The sequence below is a fragment of the Haemaphysalis longicornis genome, unplaced genomic scaffold (genome assembly GCF_048455015.1).
Source record: "Haemaphysalis longicornis isolate Haplotype H1 unplaced genomic scaffold, Haemaphysalis longicornis Haplotype H1 scaffold_10, whole genome shotgun sequence".
In the NCBI taxonomy this organism is placed as follows: Eukaryota; Metazoa; Arthropoda; class Arachnida; order Ixodida; family Ixodidae; genus Haemaphysalis; species Haemaphysalis longicornis.
In genome coordinates, this window is record NW_027526204.1 from 131562874 (window position 1) to 131578017 (window position 15144).

The 15144-nt window shown below is 49.6% G+C and overlaps 2 protein-coding genes across 2 annotated transcripts in view; one reads left to right on the forward strand and one right to left on the reverse strand.

Annotated features, from left to right (window-relative positions):
- LOC144159342 (uncharacterized) overlaps positions 1-3543 on the reverse strand; it is a 269326-nt gene extending 265783 nt beyond the window's left edge. Inside the window, exon 1 of the mRNA XM_077690756.1 lies at positions 3412-3543. Within this exon, the coding sequence (XP_077546882.1) occupies positions 3412-3523 (112 nt within the window). The 5' untranslated portion in view covers positions 3524-3543. The remainder of the gene's footprint in view (positions 1-3411) is intronic.
- LOC144159343 (uncharacterized) lies at positions 3396-13739 on the forward strand. The gene is made up of 2 exons (XM_077690759.1): positions 3396-3837; positions 12513-13739. Exons 1-2 carry the CDS (start codon positions 3547-3549, stop codon positions 13647-13649), a joined length of 1428 nt encoding a protein of 475 aa, XP_077546885.1. The 5' UTR covers positions 3396-3546; the 3' UTR covers positions 13650-13739.
- Positions 13740-15144: the final 1405 nt, after the last annotated feature.

Here is a 15144-nt window from a genome sequence, read left to right on the forward strand (position 1 = left end):
TAGATGCGACTGCATCTCATTCACTCGCCTTGTCCCTCCATATGGCGTTGTTGTTGTCCGTCTACACCCCTCCCCCATTCTCCTCGCCTCGCGAGCTGCGCTCTCCGCCGCTCAACCCCTCTCCTCTCCGATAGCGAAAACTCTCTCGCGAGGGTCATTGGATTGAATTCGATTGGATTCGCTTGGCTTGACTTGGCTTGGCTTGGATTGGATTTGGATTGGATTGGATTGGATTAAAGTGGATTGTGTTGGATTGTGTTGCGTTATAGCCGCGCCACGTTGCGTCATAGCCGCGGCAGAGGGGTTCACGGCACGTTTCACGCGATGGGAGAATCAACCTAACGGAAACAACAACGGAACCCCCCTATGCGTCACATCTACACAGGGGTTCCCGCGAGGGGAGGTGGGAGTAATTTTTTTCGATATTACCCTGTTTCAAAAAAGAACTTTTTTTTGTAGTGCTTTTTCGTTTTTTTTTTCAACCGCTCACATCTCTAAAGTGAATTTCTTGAATAGTCTCGATGGGCTTCGTAGTGCCCCCTTATATTTGCTTATGTTCAGGGTGAGGTCCATGTGGCGGCCCAGGCAATGTCCTGAAGCCCAGATCTTAAAGGTGTCCATAAACTCCGTGACCAGTGTGCTCCGGCAATGGGGGATGGGTCAGACAAACAAATAAAGCTTGAAATGGCCGTTCGGAAATCGAGGAGCAGTTACTTCATAAATGATAATGATGCAAGCGGTAGGGTTAAACAGCTTGATATACGCATGGCACTCCGAACATGCGGTCTTCATCACGAAAGGCTTAAACTGTTCCATTTACATTAGGCTGATTTGTTTCCAATGGGACAGCTCTTCTTGCCACTCTATCCGAGTCTAAACACTCTGCGATAACTCGACAACACGTTTTTTTACGGAGGCACATGATGAAATGTTGCATTGCTCAGCTGAACAAAAAGAAAAATGTGCCAATACAGTATTTTTATACACCGTTTTCTCCAGAGCACTGCCATTTCCTAGCAGTGGCGCTACCTATTCCCTAGCATATATTACTGCGAAGCAGTATATGTCTAACCACCCCCAGCTCTCATTCCGGGGACACCGATTAACTCGGCGCCACTCCGGGGCTCCTCCTCGCCACGGACGACCGAAATGACCGAAATGACCGAAAACCGCCACCACTGTGGCCGCCTAAAATTCCATTTCACCGAGTTGGTGTGAACTGAAGAGCCATTTGCCCGGTGGGAACGCCGGCATGAACCCAATATTCTTCTTCAACTTGGAAAGCTTTCCGAGTGACATTTTCGCCGGTGTATTTCACGCCCGAGTATTCGCCCATGCACGGGTTGAGGGCCTGGTTTGGCGGGAGGGGGGTGGGGGCAGAAGTAGGGCGTGCACGCATAGCTGGGCTCCAGGCCACTACCGATAATGCCCGTTGGGCTGGTTCCACATATAAACATGCACGTCTCATGGCTCAATGCGTCCTGTGGAAAAATTGAGCGCCGGATCGCGTCTCGGGTAGTCCGCAGACGATCCGGTACTGATAATCAAGGAGGCTCACTGATGACATGTCTGTTGTGCTGGCGGGAGGTTTAAACGTGGACGTCAAATCACCCAATGCCACATGTCCGGTGTCCTCTCACTGGTCGAACGGATTGGGTTTGGGTGTTGTTCAAAGAGTAAGGTGCCTCCGACGCGAGAGTAAAGCATACAGCTCTGTGATTGTCCACGAGACTGAACCTCGGGTCCTTCCAGGTTTCATTCAGCTATAGCACTGAAAGGCGGGCTAGTTGGTGACAATTCATAGCTGCAACTTTTGCGCACACAAAAAACGAGGACTAAATGGAGACTAAACTGCGCTCGTCTTCGTGTCTCCGTTTAGTCCTCGTTTTTTGTGTGCGAAAAAGTTACAGCTATGAATTTATTCAGCTAATTGGCTAGGAAGTATGCATGCTCAATCGCAATTATTACAAACAAACGTGTTTTCTTTCGTGCACACCCTGGCCTGCGTCCAGCGTCACCGGTCATATACTTCTTCACAGAGGGAAAGGGCACTAATTTTTCTTACTTCCTTATCTCATGCTGCCGGTTAGGGAACATTTCAACGGGCACAAATGCTTGTTTATCCCGCTAGAGGTAGGCATGCCGCGCATGAGCGCGTGTAGTTGTGGCTGTTCAACGTAAAGAAAAAGAAAGCTTTCCTGCCTTCAGGTACCCACAACAGGCGGGACGTAAGTAAATGGATGGTGTCTAGCCTGACTAAAGAAAAATAAAATATCGGTGACCCAACGGTTCCATGTTCCTACTTCTGTTGACTCATTACTTGCCCCTTTGTAAACATTAGCTGAACTGCTTTCTACAAATTATCGCATTCCAGTTGCCCGTAGGGAATCCGCATATAGGCACCCTGCGCCAGACAGATCCACCCTAAGCGCAGCACCATTCCTAATAAAGTTGCCTGTAGCGCACGCTAGGACATCGACAAAGGAGTGGGGATACCTCGATCTGTATCCCAAACTGCCTGCAGCGTGCCGTGCCAACGGCCTACGGGGCTGACGCTCAGACAAGGCGTGGAAAAATAGTCGTGATGAATGCATCGATTCCCCTTTCCTTTTTCAGCACCTGCCACCGGATTGGTCGGCTCCAATATCAGCGACTGACGTCTTGTCACTTGCGCCGCTTAAGCTATTCCTTCGTTTTGGCTTTTGTTACGACATTACCAAGAGCCTTCTGTGTGTGGGCGCCCGTGGCTTCACTCGAGGTAATCGTGGCTTTTGCTGAGCACGAGGACGTGGGTTGGATTGCAGGCCGCGGCGAGCGCTTTTTTGATGGGGGAGAAAAGCGAAAACGCCCGTGTGTACGAGATTTCGGCGCATGTTAAAGATCCACAGGTTGCTAAAATTAATCCGGAGCCCTCCACTACGTCGCGATATCGCCTGCGTTGCGTCGACGCGTTAAATCTCACAATCAATCAATAATAATGGCTGTTGTTACCTCGGTCAGGGCCGCAGGCGGCGCTTACATAATTGGAATGTTACTAACAGAAGTCGTGATGATTATGGCATCTTTCACAATAAAAATGACGCCCTGAACTACCATGTTTGGAAAGTGGCACAGCTGCTTGTGCGGAAAACATCAGTACAACGTGCCTATAGCGTAAAGGCCAACCACATCATGGTCCATCAGCAGGATTAACGTGCTTCCTTAAGTAAGAGAAACCGATAAAAGATCAAACACGTAATGCAAACGCGTGTGCATGGGCGTTTCGTAGCTCTTCTTTGGCATAAACTGAGCCTTGCGGTTGTCAAGCTAAAGGGAACAGCACAACAGACACCGCTTACAGGAGAGAGGGCTTTTCGCGCATGTCTATACTCTTTCCAGATTTCATACTGGTTATCGTAATAGGGCGCTCACTTGCCAATCCGTCGATGTTCCCGTGATATTCTTGAAGCTTTGAGGGGGCGCACACTTCACAATCCACTAGTCGGCGGAGAGCTGCGAAAGCGCGCACTCCGGCTCGAAGCATCGACGTCCGACAGAAGTTGTACCATGTCCGACCCGGGAGAACTGCCAGTGCACCAGGTGAAAGGACTAGTCGCTGGTGCGAACTGGCGAGTGACGAAGTTCGTCTCACCAGTGCCACCGCAACACACGTGCAGTTTGTGCGGTGTGGTTTCGAAGAAGACGTTTCTGCTCTGCTGCTTCCACACCCTGTGTGGGTCGTGCTTTCACCAGTGTGCCGGAGAAGGAGGTGGCCTGTGCCCTCTGGACGATAAGAAGTTCGCCGCAGCAGACTGCCAAAAGATACAGTTGAAGGCAACCTCTGCGGGAAACCTGCAGGTGAGTGTGTTATAAAGCTCTTTGTTAGTGGAATTGTTATGCGCCGCAGGTGTGGTCAAATGAAATGCCACGCCACGAAAAGTAAAGGGGTACAGGGGGGATTAAAAGAAATGGGAACAACGAAGCCCACAGGCTCCGACGCATGCTGCACCATCTGGCTGCACTCTGTAAGCTGCGCGCATGCGCACTTCTTCGAGAGCGTTTCAGAGTGTGGCCTACATTTATGGGAACTGCTTTATCAAGAAGCGTCGACTCGCCGGTCGTTCATTTTGAGGCGCCTTTTCCCGCTGCGTCACCACTGAGCAGGATGATCGTTGAAGGGCATCATGCTAGCTGCAATAAGCCTGCTACACGCTTGGATCCAGAATGTAGTAGATAACAAGATGCTCTGTGGCGACTGAGCATAAAATGACGCCTCAATATAAATAGACGGCGTCGCTTATATTAAATGCAGAGCATTTCAGTAACTCACGATGTCACCCGCGTTGTCCCGTCGTAGTCCGCACCATCGTTGTCCGCACCCCTCCCCCTACACTATATTAAAGAAAATACTATCCGGCGCCTGGTTTCGATCCCTCGACCCTGCGGGCGGAACGCAATGTACACCCCGCGTCAAAATAAGCCGGGGCACGCGAGCGCGTGGCAAAATGCATCGCCGCGACATCTGACGTTGCACTTCTGGTGTCGAGACACCGATGTGCGCGTGCGCGTCCAATCACGCTCGCTAGCCTGTCTTTTCCTTCGCTTCAAACGGCAACGCTGGTCACATTCAGCGCTTGGCGCCAGGGGTCACTTTCTTTGCTCAACCCGTCTTCCTCGCACACGCTACAGCGGCCGAGGGCGAGGGTGAACGTGCGTTGCTCACTCTGCCCAGCTCTGACGGATAACTAATATTGCCCGTCTCCCGGCGGCAGAATTGTTCCCCACATATGCTTTCCCATTTCGGCATTTCTAACAGCGGCGCTGTTCTTGGGCTGGGCTTAACTACAGCCTGCTTTGTATCGTTTTACGCTACCTCCAGAGTTCCCAGCAATGCGTTTGTGTTTACAGGTAAAGCCGACTTTATAAAGATCGGCGGAAGCTTGGGTTTTGTAAGATGGCTTTCCCGCACAGCTTGTTGCGGAGCGAAGCACGGAAACGGCTTTAACTCATGTTTAATGGGAACTGAAAGTGCAAATGACACAGGCAAAGAAAGGAGACAACGGAACGAGACAACAGGAGCGCTCGTCCTATTGTCTCCTTTCTTTGTCTGTGTCTCATTTGCGCTTTCAGTTCCCATTATGCATCACGAACAGGCCCAAACCATGACCCTTTTTAACTAATGTGTTTAAATGTATCCAAAAACCAATTCTAATAAAATTTGCTGATAAGTCAACTATACCGCTATGCCGAGTTTTGTTTACTTGTCGTAATTAGGTAGTGAAGTTGTCAACGATGGAGAATTAGTTTGTTGTCATGATAACGCGATCTACGGATAGAGATTGTCATGTATTGGAGAAAACGGTTGTAACTGCGGCTCCGCGCTTGTTCAGTAGGTATCAGTCACAATCGGTGGAACGAGTTTCGATATTTTTTCGTAAAACATGCAGTCGGTTGTTAACTAAGAATGACCACACCAAAACAGCATACTAACTGAAGAGAGAAATAATTTATTTTATGAAGGTGTGATGAGACTTCGCCTTGCACACGTTCTGAAACAATTAAACAAGGGAAAACAGGAGAAAAGACCAGCCTGGTTGTGGGTTTTACAAAAAAAACCAAAATGACAGCCGGTATTCTACACTAGCTAAAAATCAAAGGACCGCTCAAGGCCAGCAATGAAAAAAAGCATCTGTGAAGTACGCTGCTGTGCTTCTTCCCATTACCCAACTTCAGTAGTGGGTGAAGTGGCCGCCTGCGGAAATGATGTCGCTCATCCTTTTTGGCATCGACTTGTAAAGTGAAACCACAAACTCGTGGTTTGCTCGAAGGCTGTCCCATTCTTCCCGAATGACGGTCCAGAGCGCGTCCGCTGTGCCTCCTGACAAGTGGCGTCTGGAGAGGCGCGACTTCATGACCCCCCACACATTATCGATGGGATTTGCATCCGCACCGTTCGGAGGCCACTGCAGAGTGCGTAAGCCCAGATCCTCCAGCAGGGTGGTCGCCTGACGTGCCATGTGCACGGGGCTTCTGTCCTGCTGAAAGATAAAGCACCCGTCGGGGAAAGGCCCATCGAGCACGTAGGGGATCATTGTCTTGTAGTAGCGCACTGTAGCACGACGCCGTGAAGCTCCCTTCAATGCGGACAAGAGGTCCTAGCCCCTCCCGGCTCATGGCTCCCCACACAGAGACTGCGCAGCGGCCGATTGAAAGGACACTGTGGATATAGTCCGGGTTGTGCCTGAAAATTTAGAAGAGACTGGATTTACAGCCAAAAAACAAAAAAAATGTAGCGGACCATGATAAAGGTTACGACACGCGTTGTGTATTATTTCATGCAGACAGCCTGAAAAGCATGCATTAGGTATGATGCTAGCATGAAATTATTCCAAATTACCTTGCACCGTGAGTACTTAGACATAAACTGGTTTTACCAAAACGACTTCACGGAAAGGATTTCTGAAACTTTTTTGGAACAGTTACTCCACGAGAGCTTTCGCCATTTCCAAACAAGTAAACGATGTGGACATGAGAAATTGAGAGGAGCCGTTACCTCGAATTCAAGGGCCTCCATACCCGCTGCTGCTGGTCCCAGCGAGTACAAAAGGTAGATTCGTCAGAAAAAATGAGTGCCCCACTCTTCTTGGCTCCAATGCTGGTATTCCTGTGCAAATTGCAGCCGCTGCTGGCATTGTCGACCAGTCAGGAACGGCTTTTTCGCAGCCACACAATTCGAAAGCCCGGCTTCCTTTAAACGCCGGCGTATTGTCGGCGTCGACACTTCCAAAGACAACTCGTCACGGATTTCCCTCGCATTCAGAAAGGGGTCTGTGACAACTGCCGCAACAATGAGTTTGTCCTCGACGTTTTGCGTGACCCTTGGTCGCCCAGGCCTCTGGGCATCCGCAATCTTTCCTTCGTCTCTAAAGGCACGAATTATGCGGCTCACCGCGGTCTTCGATCGGCCCGTCCGTTGGCATATGACTCGCTGCGGCAGCCCCTCCAGGAAAAGTCTCGTTATTAGCTTGCGATCTTCCACCGGAACACGTGGTGCCATTTTGCTATACTGAGCCCCCTTGTACTGCCCTCCAAACTGAAATACGTTTTGCGGGGAAGCAGCGGCCAATCGTAAGCTAGAGCGCACGACAAGAAATAGCGTCACTGCTGCATCGGTGCCGCACATTTGAAAGCTACATGCTCGCTATGCAGATAAATGCTCATGTTATCGGTACCTTTGACGCCAGTCTTTAGTAGTTTTTGTTATTTTTTCTTCAGGGCTTTACTGGGCGCTAGTCCTGATATGTTGCCGCAAAAGAATGATCTTGGCAGCCGGTCGGCTAAAATATAAAATCTGGTCGCGATATTTCAGAGCAGTATGCTCGAGTCTAGATGGCATAATAATTATGTCGCGTTTCGCGTGGTATATGGGAAGTAATATGGCCACGGGGTCCCAGATTACCCGAGTATTCACCCGCTTTACAGGATATGTGTTTGAACGACGACTGCAGCCAAAACGCCCGTGTGTTCGAGGTTGAGGCGCACGTTAAAGATACCCAGGTGGTCAAAATTACTCCGGGGCCCTCCACTATTGCGCGCCCCATCGCCTGTGTTGCGTCGGCGGGTTAAAACCAACAATTGGGGCTAGTCAAGCTGTTTTTACGGCTTTTTTCTCGGCTCCCTTTGCGCGAAAGTGATGTTTGTTGTTTTTTCGCGCAAGAATAAAAATCAAATCAAATCAAATCAATCAAAGACCACAACCTCCTGCAACCTTTGCAATATAACACTATCTCTTCTCCGCCCCTAGCACCTGCTAGGTTCTCCTTCACTTTCACTTCTTCTTTGCTCAATGCAACTAACGTTCCCTCACCTAAATTAAGTTTTCCCCCGTTCGAAGGTAGCACTCACAATTTGTTGGGAGTGCGCGAGTATTTCTTTTTTTTATTTTTTCAGCTTAGTGCAGCTCAAGCAGGTCATAGTTTTTGTTTTAATTCTTGCTATTGTCTCACATTTACGAAACATTATTTAACGCGTTGATTTTTATTGTATGTCGTAAATAAATTTTATTGTATGATTTTTATTGTATGTCGTATTGTATGTCGTATGTTTCCCCGAGGCATTCCCATATATATGGTTGGAAATGCCAGTTCCTCGCTGTAAACGTCCAGAAGCAGCGTGATCGGCGTGCGGTTCTCGCCCGGAGAACCGCACGTGTTATCGTGCAAACTGCTCGTGTTATCGAGAAGAGCCATCATCGTTCCGGTTGCTTCGTCATATTGTTATTGTTGTTGGACTTGTCTTCAGTGGTGCTAGCATTCCTGTTATCACAGTGATCGGTGCCTGTTACGGTTGCGCGGGCAATAGCGGAATTGTTAGGCTCCATTCAACGCATCGATGGAAATCGGAGCGGCGGTGCTGGAACGACCGCGGATATGACGCAACGTGGCGCGGCTATGACGCAACACAATCCAATCCAAGCCAAGCCAACCCAATCGAATGCAATCCGATGCCCCTCGCGAGAGAGTGTTCGCTATCGGAGAGGAAAGGGGGTGAGCGGCGGAGAGCGCAGCTCGCGCGGCGAGGAGAATGGAGGAGGGGTGTGGACGGACAACAACGCCGTACGGAGGGACAAGGCGAGTGAATGAGAGGCAGTCGCATCTAAAATAACTAACATCAACGAAAACGTTACTGGCCGCCACTCTACTGTGCTGGAAGCATTACGCACTGGGTTTCCTTCGAGTAACGCCATTGCTCTTGTCAATTCGTGCAAGTCACTGCGACACCCTGCACAGCCACCGCAGTCACACGGCGTCACGCACCTAAGCAAAGGCATCGAAAAGTAATTCCCGCTTGAAAAGTAATTATCTGAGAAACCTGGTATCAATGACACAACGTAACAACCAAGAACAAGTAAACAAGTGCAGCGCCTGTTGTTACAAAACTAACAGAGCCTAAAGGCTAGCAATTAGACGCAGAAACACAAATATTGTCAAGTTGATTACAAACAAAACATTAATATACGAACTATTTAGAGGTGTTTACAACCAAAAGATTAACATGCAAGGGAAACAACGGTACGAAAGCGTTCGCTACGAGAATGCAGCCATATACTGTACAAGGGAGCCACAACCAATACTGTGGCGCACGAACAACCAATTCTAACCACAAAACAACCATTTGTAACAAGGAATATCACTAAGGAAACAGGTCTGACAAATTGACATGAACAATAACCCTTTTGTTCGACACCTCGAGTCAGCCTTCTAGCTGCGAACTCAAAGCATACATGATGAAGATGTTTATATAGTCACGACACGCCGCGGTGGCTCAGTGGCTAAGGCATTGCGCTGTTGAGCACGAGGTCGCGGGTTCGATTCCCGGCCGTGGCGGCCGCTTTTCTGATGGAGGCGAAAAGCAAAAATGCCCATGTGTACGAGATTTCGGCGGGCATTAAAGATCCCCAGCTGGACAAAATTATTCTGGAGCCCTCCACTACGGCACGCCTCATCGCCTGCGTTGCGTCGGCGCGTTAAACCCTGCAATCAAATAACCGTTCGAAACTCCTGGAAACGCTGGCACTACAGTCGGCAAAAGGCTTGTCTGTAACGTGCGAGTGGCTTGCTTCGGGCTGAGCGGGAGTCATTTAGTGATAGCGCCTGGTTGAAGACCGGAAGAATGTGAGCATGCGCGACCCGCATCAGCGCGACGGCTGTTTCCCTTGTCGCTGTGCCCGTCGCCTTCTATTCCGTACCTCCTTTCGCCGTGAGAAGCGCTGCGTGCGCTGCCGGGCCGGGAAAAATAAGTGCAGATTAGCAATTGTTAGTACAGCGTTGGCAGCGTTTAATTACGGGCAACACTTAATTTTCGCTGCGCCCTACGCAATTTGGACAGAAGTTTTGTGTCTGCAAGAAAACGAACAATCGTCGAAAGCTCATCGCTGCCGGTGTTCCACAGTGACTAGATATCGGTCCGTGATCGTTTGCACAGTGCTTGTGGCGTGAGCCCGTCAGCAGTGACATGCAAAGCCGAGCCCAGAATCCGGATAGTGGTGCTCACGGGACTCATGCCGCTATTGGCGGAACGATAACGTAATGAACAGCTGTGCGCCAAGGCTACTGCAGACGAAAACCTCGCACAGCGCTCGCTAAGGCGGGTAACCTCCGCTTTTGTTTCCCGGCCCGGCAGCGCAGGCTCAGCGCTTATTACGGTCGAAGAAGGTGCGGAAGCCAAGGCGACGGGCACAACGAGGAAGGACACAGCCATCGCGCTGATACGGGCAGCGCATGCTCACATTCTACCGATCTCCAACCGGTCGCTATCACTAGGTGCCTCCCGCGCAGCACGGAGCACACCCCTCGAACGTTGTATACAAGCCTTTTGCCGACTGTACCCATTATTTCGCGCAGAAAAACCTGCAGGCACATTTGAGGCAAAATATATGCAATTATTCGGCAGCCCCCGCACCCCTTTGGTTACGAACGCTCATTGTGTTCGGTTTTTGCGATAGTAAGCAAAAAAAATGTGGCTGCCAAAGATAAAAAGATGCGTTCAAAATGTCGCACAAAGCTCCAGAACGTGCCAGATGACAGCAAGTGCCAGAACAGACCTCCCACACGTGCTGGTGCAGGCAGAAGAAGAAACTAAAGATAAAGAAAAGGATGCCAACTGTCCCAGTAGAAGGCTCGCGAGCATTGCAGAGGCGGGAAAATTGAAATGCATTGAACAATCCTGTGTTCAATTCATCTTGAGAGGAGTGAGACAATGAGGGGAAGGGCGTGAAGGGTGGTAGCGAAGCGGCGCCTCAGCCCATCATGGCGAATCGCTGCTCTACACTCCCGATAGCTTTTACATTTAATGGAACTGCTTTAATTTATTGATAACGGTGCTCGTGATTTGCCCCGCCTGTCACGCACTGGCCAGACGTGTGCTACCTAAACACATTGGCAGCTATGAAACCGGCTTTTATCACTACACCGATTAGAGTGTGTCACTTACAAGGGATTCCGCATACAGCTACGCCGTTACCTTGGTGCCTTGGTGCATTATTACCTTGGTACCATGAAGCTTAGAGGTACCTCCAGCAGAGGCATATTTGCTCGGCTGACATCGTGAGTCGCATTCAAGATCATTTCGACTGTCTTTCTCCCTCTCATGCTCGCATGCTAGGACGATGCTTGTCGATTTGCCATTCATTTTGAGTTGCTTTGTGGGCATGCATACCATAGGCAATGGGATACATGCCCATCGACGATTCTTGTCGATACACGGCATGGTATTGCCGCCTTACTTAACTGCTTCCTCAAACTTTGGTCTTCCTTCCCGCCACCCGCACGAGGCCTTCGTTACCGGAGAATATTAATGGTTTTTGAATGCGTAGACCTTTCTGGGGCTATAAGAGCGCAGCCACGCGCTGTTAAAAAACAAAGCCGTTCTTGCCCAAGTTACGTTCAGTCAAGCGGAAATTATAACAAGTGCACTCCGAGACCCACTTGTCTCCCGCTACTACTGATGCGTTTAAGAAACAGTTATATCGCCTGCGACGAATGAAGGCGTTGGCAGTGGATTTATGACTTGGAAAGCTTTTCTGACTTAGGCAGAAGTGAATACACAGCGTTAAGTTGTTCCAAGGCCGGCATACAAACAGCCATTTGGGGCAAATACACTGTTTTTATTCGCAGGCGATGTTGAACCGGATCCTGCACAGAAAGCAAGGATTTCAGCACTAGACTGAGGAAGAGGGGAACTGTTTTTATTGATCCTTTGGTTCCTGCCAATTAGGGTGCACTACTGACAGAAGATTTACTTTCAGCAAGCTTCAGGGAGTTCGTTCTTTTGAGGACGCTCTTTTACGGCCTATTTCACGCTGGCTCGCTGGCTTGTTTTATCGCATCTCTGGCTTTATTTCACAATAATCTTTGTACTGCTGCTACGACTGCTGATGTAGCCGAAAACTGAGTAGTTCCCTATAAAAGCGGTTTATGAGCCCACCCACCGAACCTCGCCCCCCCCCCCCCCCCCCGCCTACTCTCCTTATGCACAAAGTTGGCGTTTTTCTGTTTTCGCGGGGATTTTTTGCGAAGCGAGAAATCTGGGTGTGCGTGTTGGTGCATGTTTGTAATGGGACAAGCTGTATGTTAAGCGAGAAATAAATGTCCGCTTACAATTTGTATAAAAGCAACGGCACTTTTCACGCCAACAAACAGATGGCAAAAAGATGGTTCAGAAAGTTTTCTGGCTTTGGACGAATGAGTACTTTGCATTCTGCATCAAAACGAAGCCGAGAATACGCGAACAATGGTGAGGGATATTTCATCCGTCGTCTTGAATGCTGCTTCTCACTCGAAACAATGCTTTTCATTGTTCAGTTATTCAGCTAAAGTGTCGCTGCTCAAGAGTCTCCTGCTTTGAAACTAAGTGCACACGCCGAACAGTATACTTACCCTCAACTGGAAGCCCATTTTTCTTTCTGAAATTACTGAAACACGTCCGACGGCTCATGATCTCACCACCGTTTTTATTCTCGGTTCTTTTTCCAGGCCTGCTGCTGGAACGAAGCTCATGGATGTACCTTTGTCGGTACCCTTCAAGAAGTACTAACACACTACGAGCAGCAGTGCACCTTTCACGCCGTGTCCTGTCCGCGGTGCAATGACAAGATCCTGCAGCAAGACCTGCCAAGGCACTATCGGACTGAATGCCACGGCGGGGACATCGGGTCGGTGACCGAAAACGCCACGGTGCGGCATGATATGGAAGTCAACTCCGAAGACAATCACGCCTGCTTGGAAGAGTTGAAGGAACTCATTCGAAACTCTTACCAAGACCAGTTGGCAGCTGTTGAGAGCGAAATTAATGGACTTGTAGAACAAACCAGGAACCAAAGCGCCTTGATTGAGGGAACCGCCAACAAGTTGCGCGAATGCGAGGTCAGGATACACGATCACTTCACCCATAGCGTGCGTCAGCTCTCCTCGGTATTTACTCAAGAGCTGAAGCGTCAACAACGGGAGCTGAGCGCTCTCTTTACGCAATCTGGCGAGACAAAAGAAAGCAGTTCCAATGAAGAAGGCGGAATGCCGTGGAGGCTGGAAAAGCGGCACATCCTTCGAAAGCTCGAATTGATGGTCAGTGAGTCGCAGTCCTTCATGCACCTCCTGCGGCAGAGTGTTGATACAAGTCTAAACCGACCAGTCCTCGAATACAGAGCAACTTCTTCTCATCCAAATTTTTTGGTGCAGTTTGACATGTGGCCTCAATTTAACAAGCGGGAAAGCAATGAAGATGGCTACGTCATAACTGTTTCAAATATCGAGGAAGTGCTTCAGGTTTGCGGGAAGGTGGTAGGCTTTACTCGGTGGTACCGCCGGGACAGCTACTTGCACATCGCAATCGGCAACGGTACCATTGCCACTCGCTTTCTATCTCTCTATCTGAGGTGGGGCAACACTGCCCAAGACCTGGACCCAACGGGCTTCTATGTGCACGTCTGCGTCAGGCATCCGGATTACCCGAAGATAGAAGACTACCTCATGGAACCGCAGGGAGGCATATCACCCTCGAGCGAAATTTTGGGATTTCAACACGAATTCCGATTGCCAGTGTTTGCGCTGGAGCGCTACGGACTGGTCCATGAGGGGCAGCTCACTTTTGTTGTGACTGTACGGAAGCAATAAACCTGCTCCTTCAAAGTTCAACAACGCACCGTTGACTTCGAGTAACGAAGTCTTCTCGTTGTTGAGTACCACCACAAATGCTTGTTTTATAAACTCATCTGAGAAACGTATAGAGGGCGATCGTGTTATGTTCTCGTCTCCTGCTGGTATTCTTGCAGTCCACAGGAAAAAGTAAAGTGTGGTGGCATTGCGTGTTTCAATTATAATAGGACTAAGTGAGGGGCGGTGACATCGCGTGTCTCTGATATACTATCGGGAACGATTAGGCGGAGAAATTACCGGCAGGAAGCAAAGCTTTAAACACCCCCTACCACGGGTGACTGCGGTCCGCTTGTGTTAATGACACGTTACGCTGTACCTGTAACACGTTCTTTATTATTTCACTTCAACACGACGTTCAGAACAGCCTTATCATTGGTGTTATACACTCTCACTTTGCGCTTTCCCCGCCGTTATATTTTGTAGCATTTGCGCAGCTGCGTAACATCTTGGGCTCGACTGCGACGAACACAACTGAAAGTGTTTCTCGTTTGTTTTCTTACGAATTGATCGTTAAGCTGTCTACTGCATATCCGAAAGGCAACTAATCCATAGGCCAGCGGCAGAGACGGAAAAGTGACATGCCATGCTTTGGTGTGAGCTTCCTTTAATTTTTACTAACTCCGAGCACATGCGGAAGGCTCGCACACGGCCGCTACACGTGCCGTGGGCAGAGCGCACAGCCGTGCGAGAGGTCGTGTGACGCTATCCCGTGGCATTCAGCGAGAACGTAGGGGGTAAACCCGCAGCTGTGCTTCGTGCGTACATCACGTCTCCCCGCCTCCGCGTGCGTTCGTAGCTCAATTGATACGACAACGGGCTCCTGCTCCGTTTCTGTATTCGGTCGACGTCCGAATCCTGGCGGTGCCAGTAATTTCTTTGATTTGTTCGCGGCAGTTTTTTGTTTACGCTGAAGGTCATGACAGAACCCTTGGCTGGTAGAGGTACACAGCTTCACTTTAATTTTGGGATACGCGTACACGCTTTTTTGTTAAAAGAAGGCACACAGGACAGTCTGGGATTAAATTCACTGTCTCAAAACCGTCACGGTCCCGAGCAGCGGTGACAGGCTGACAGCTCGCTGCTTTCAGGGCCGAGAAAAGCCACCCAAACTTCCTTTGAAGCGAAGCACTCACTCTCGTCCTGGTGTCGTCTTTAGTCCACCCAAAACGCACTGCGGGAAATCCAAATTTCTCTTACGATGATGAAGATCGTGGGTGAAGTGGCATAAAAAAACGCTTCCCGTGGTAGGGATCGAACCTGGGTTCCTCGCGTGATGAAGTGGACGTCCATCTGATCGCGCCATTCCGACAGGGCCGAAGCTGGTTGGATATGATGATGGGTGGATGGACGCGCAACGTTAGACATAAAAATCATGCACACGTACGACGATGGCTGAATGCACCTCAATCCCTGATTTCGCACATCCAGCTTCAATTTCCAATATTTATAACTT

What these genes read in the sequence shown, in the direction of transcription:
- LOC144159343 (XM_077690759.1), top strand. Translation starts at nt 3,547, where the DNA reads ATGTCCGACCCGGGAGAACTGCCAGTGCACCAGGTGAAAGGACTAGTC. An exon ending in CCTCTGCGGGAAACCTGCAG is followed by an intron (nt 3,838 to 12,512) that starts GTGAGTGTGTTA and finishes TTCTTTTTCCAG; the next exon opens with GCCTGCTGCTGGAACGAAGC.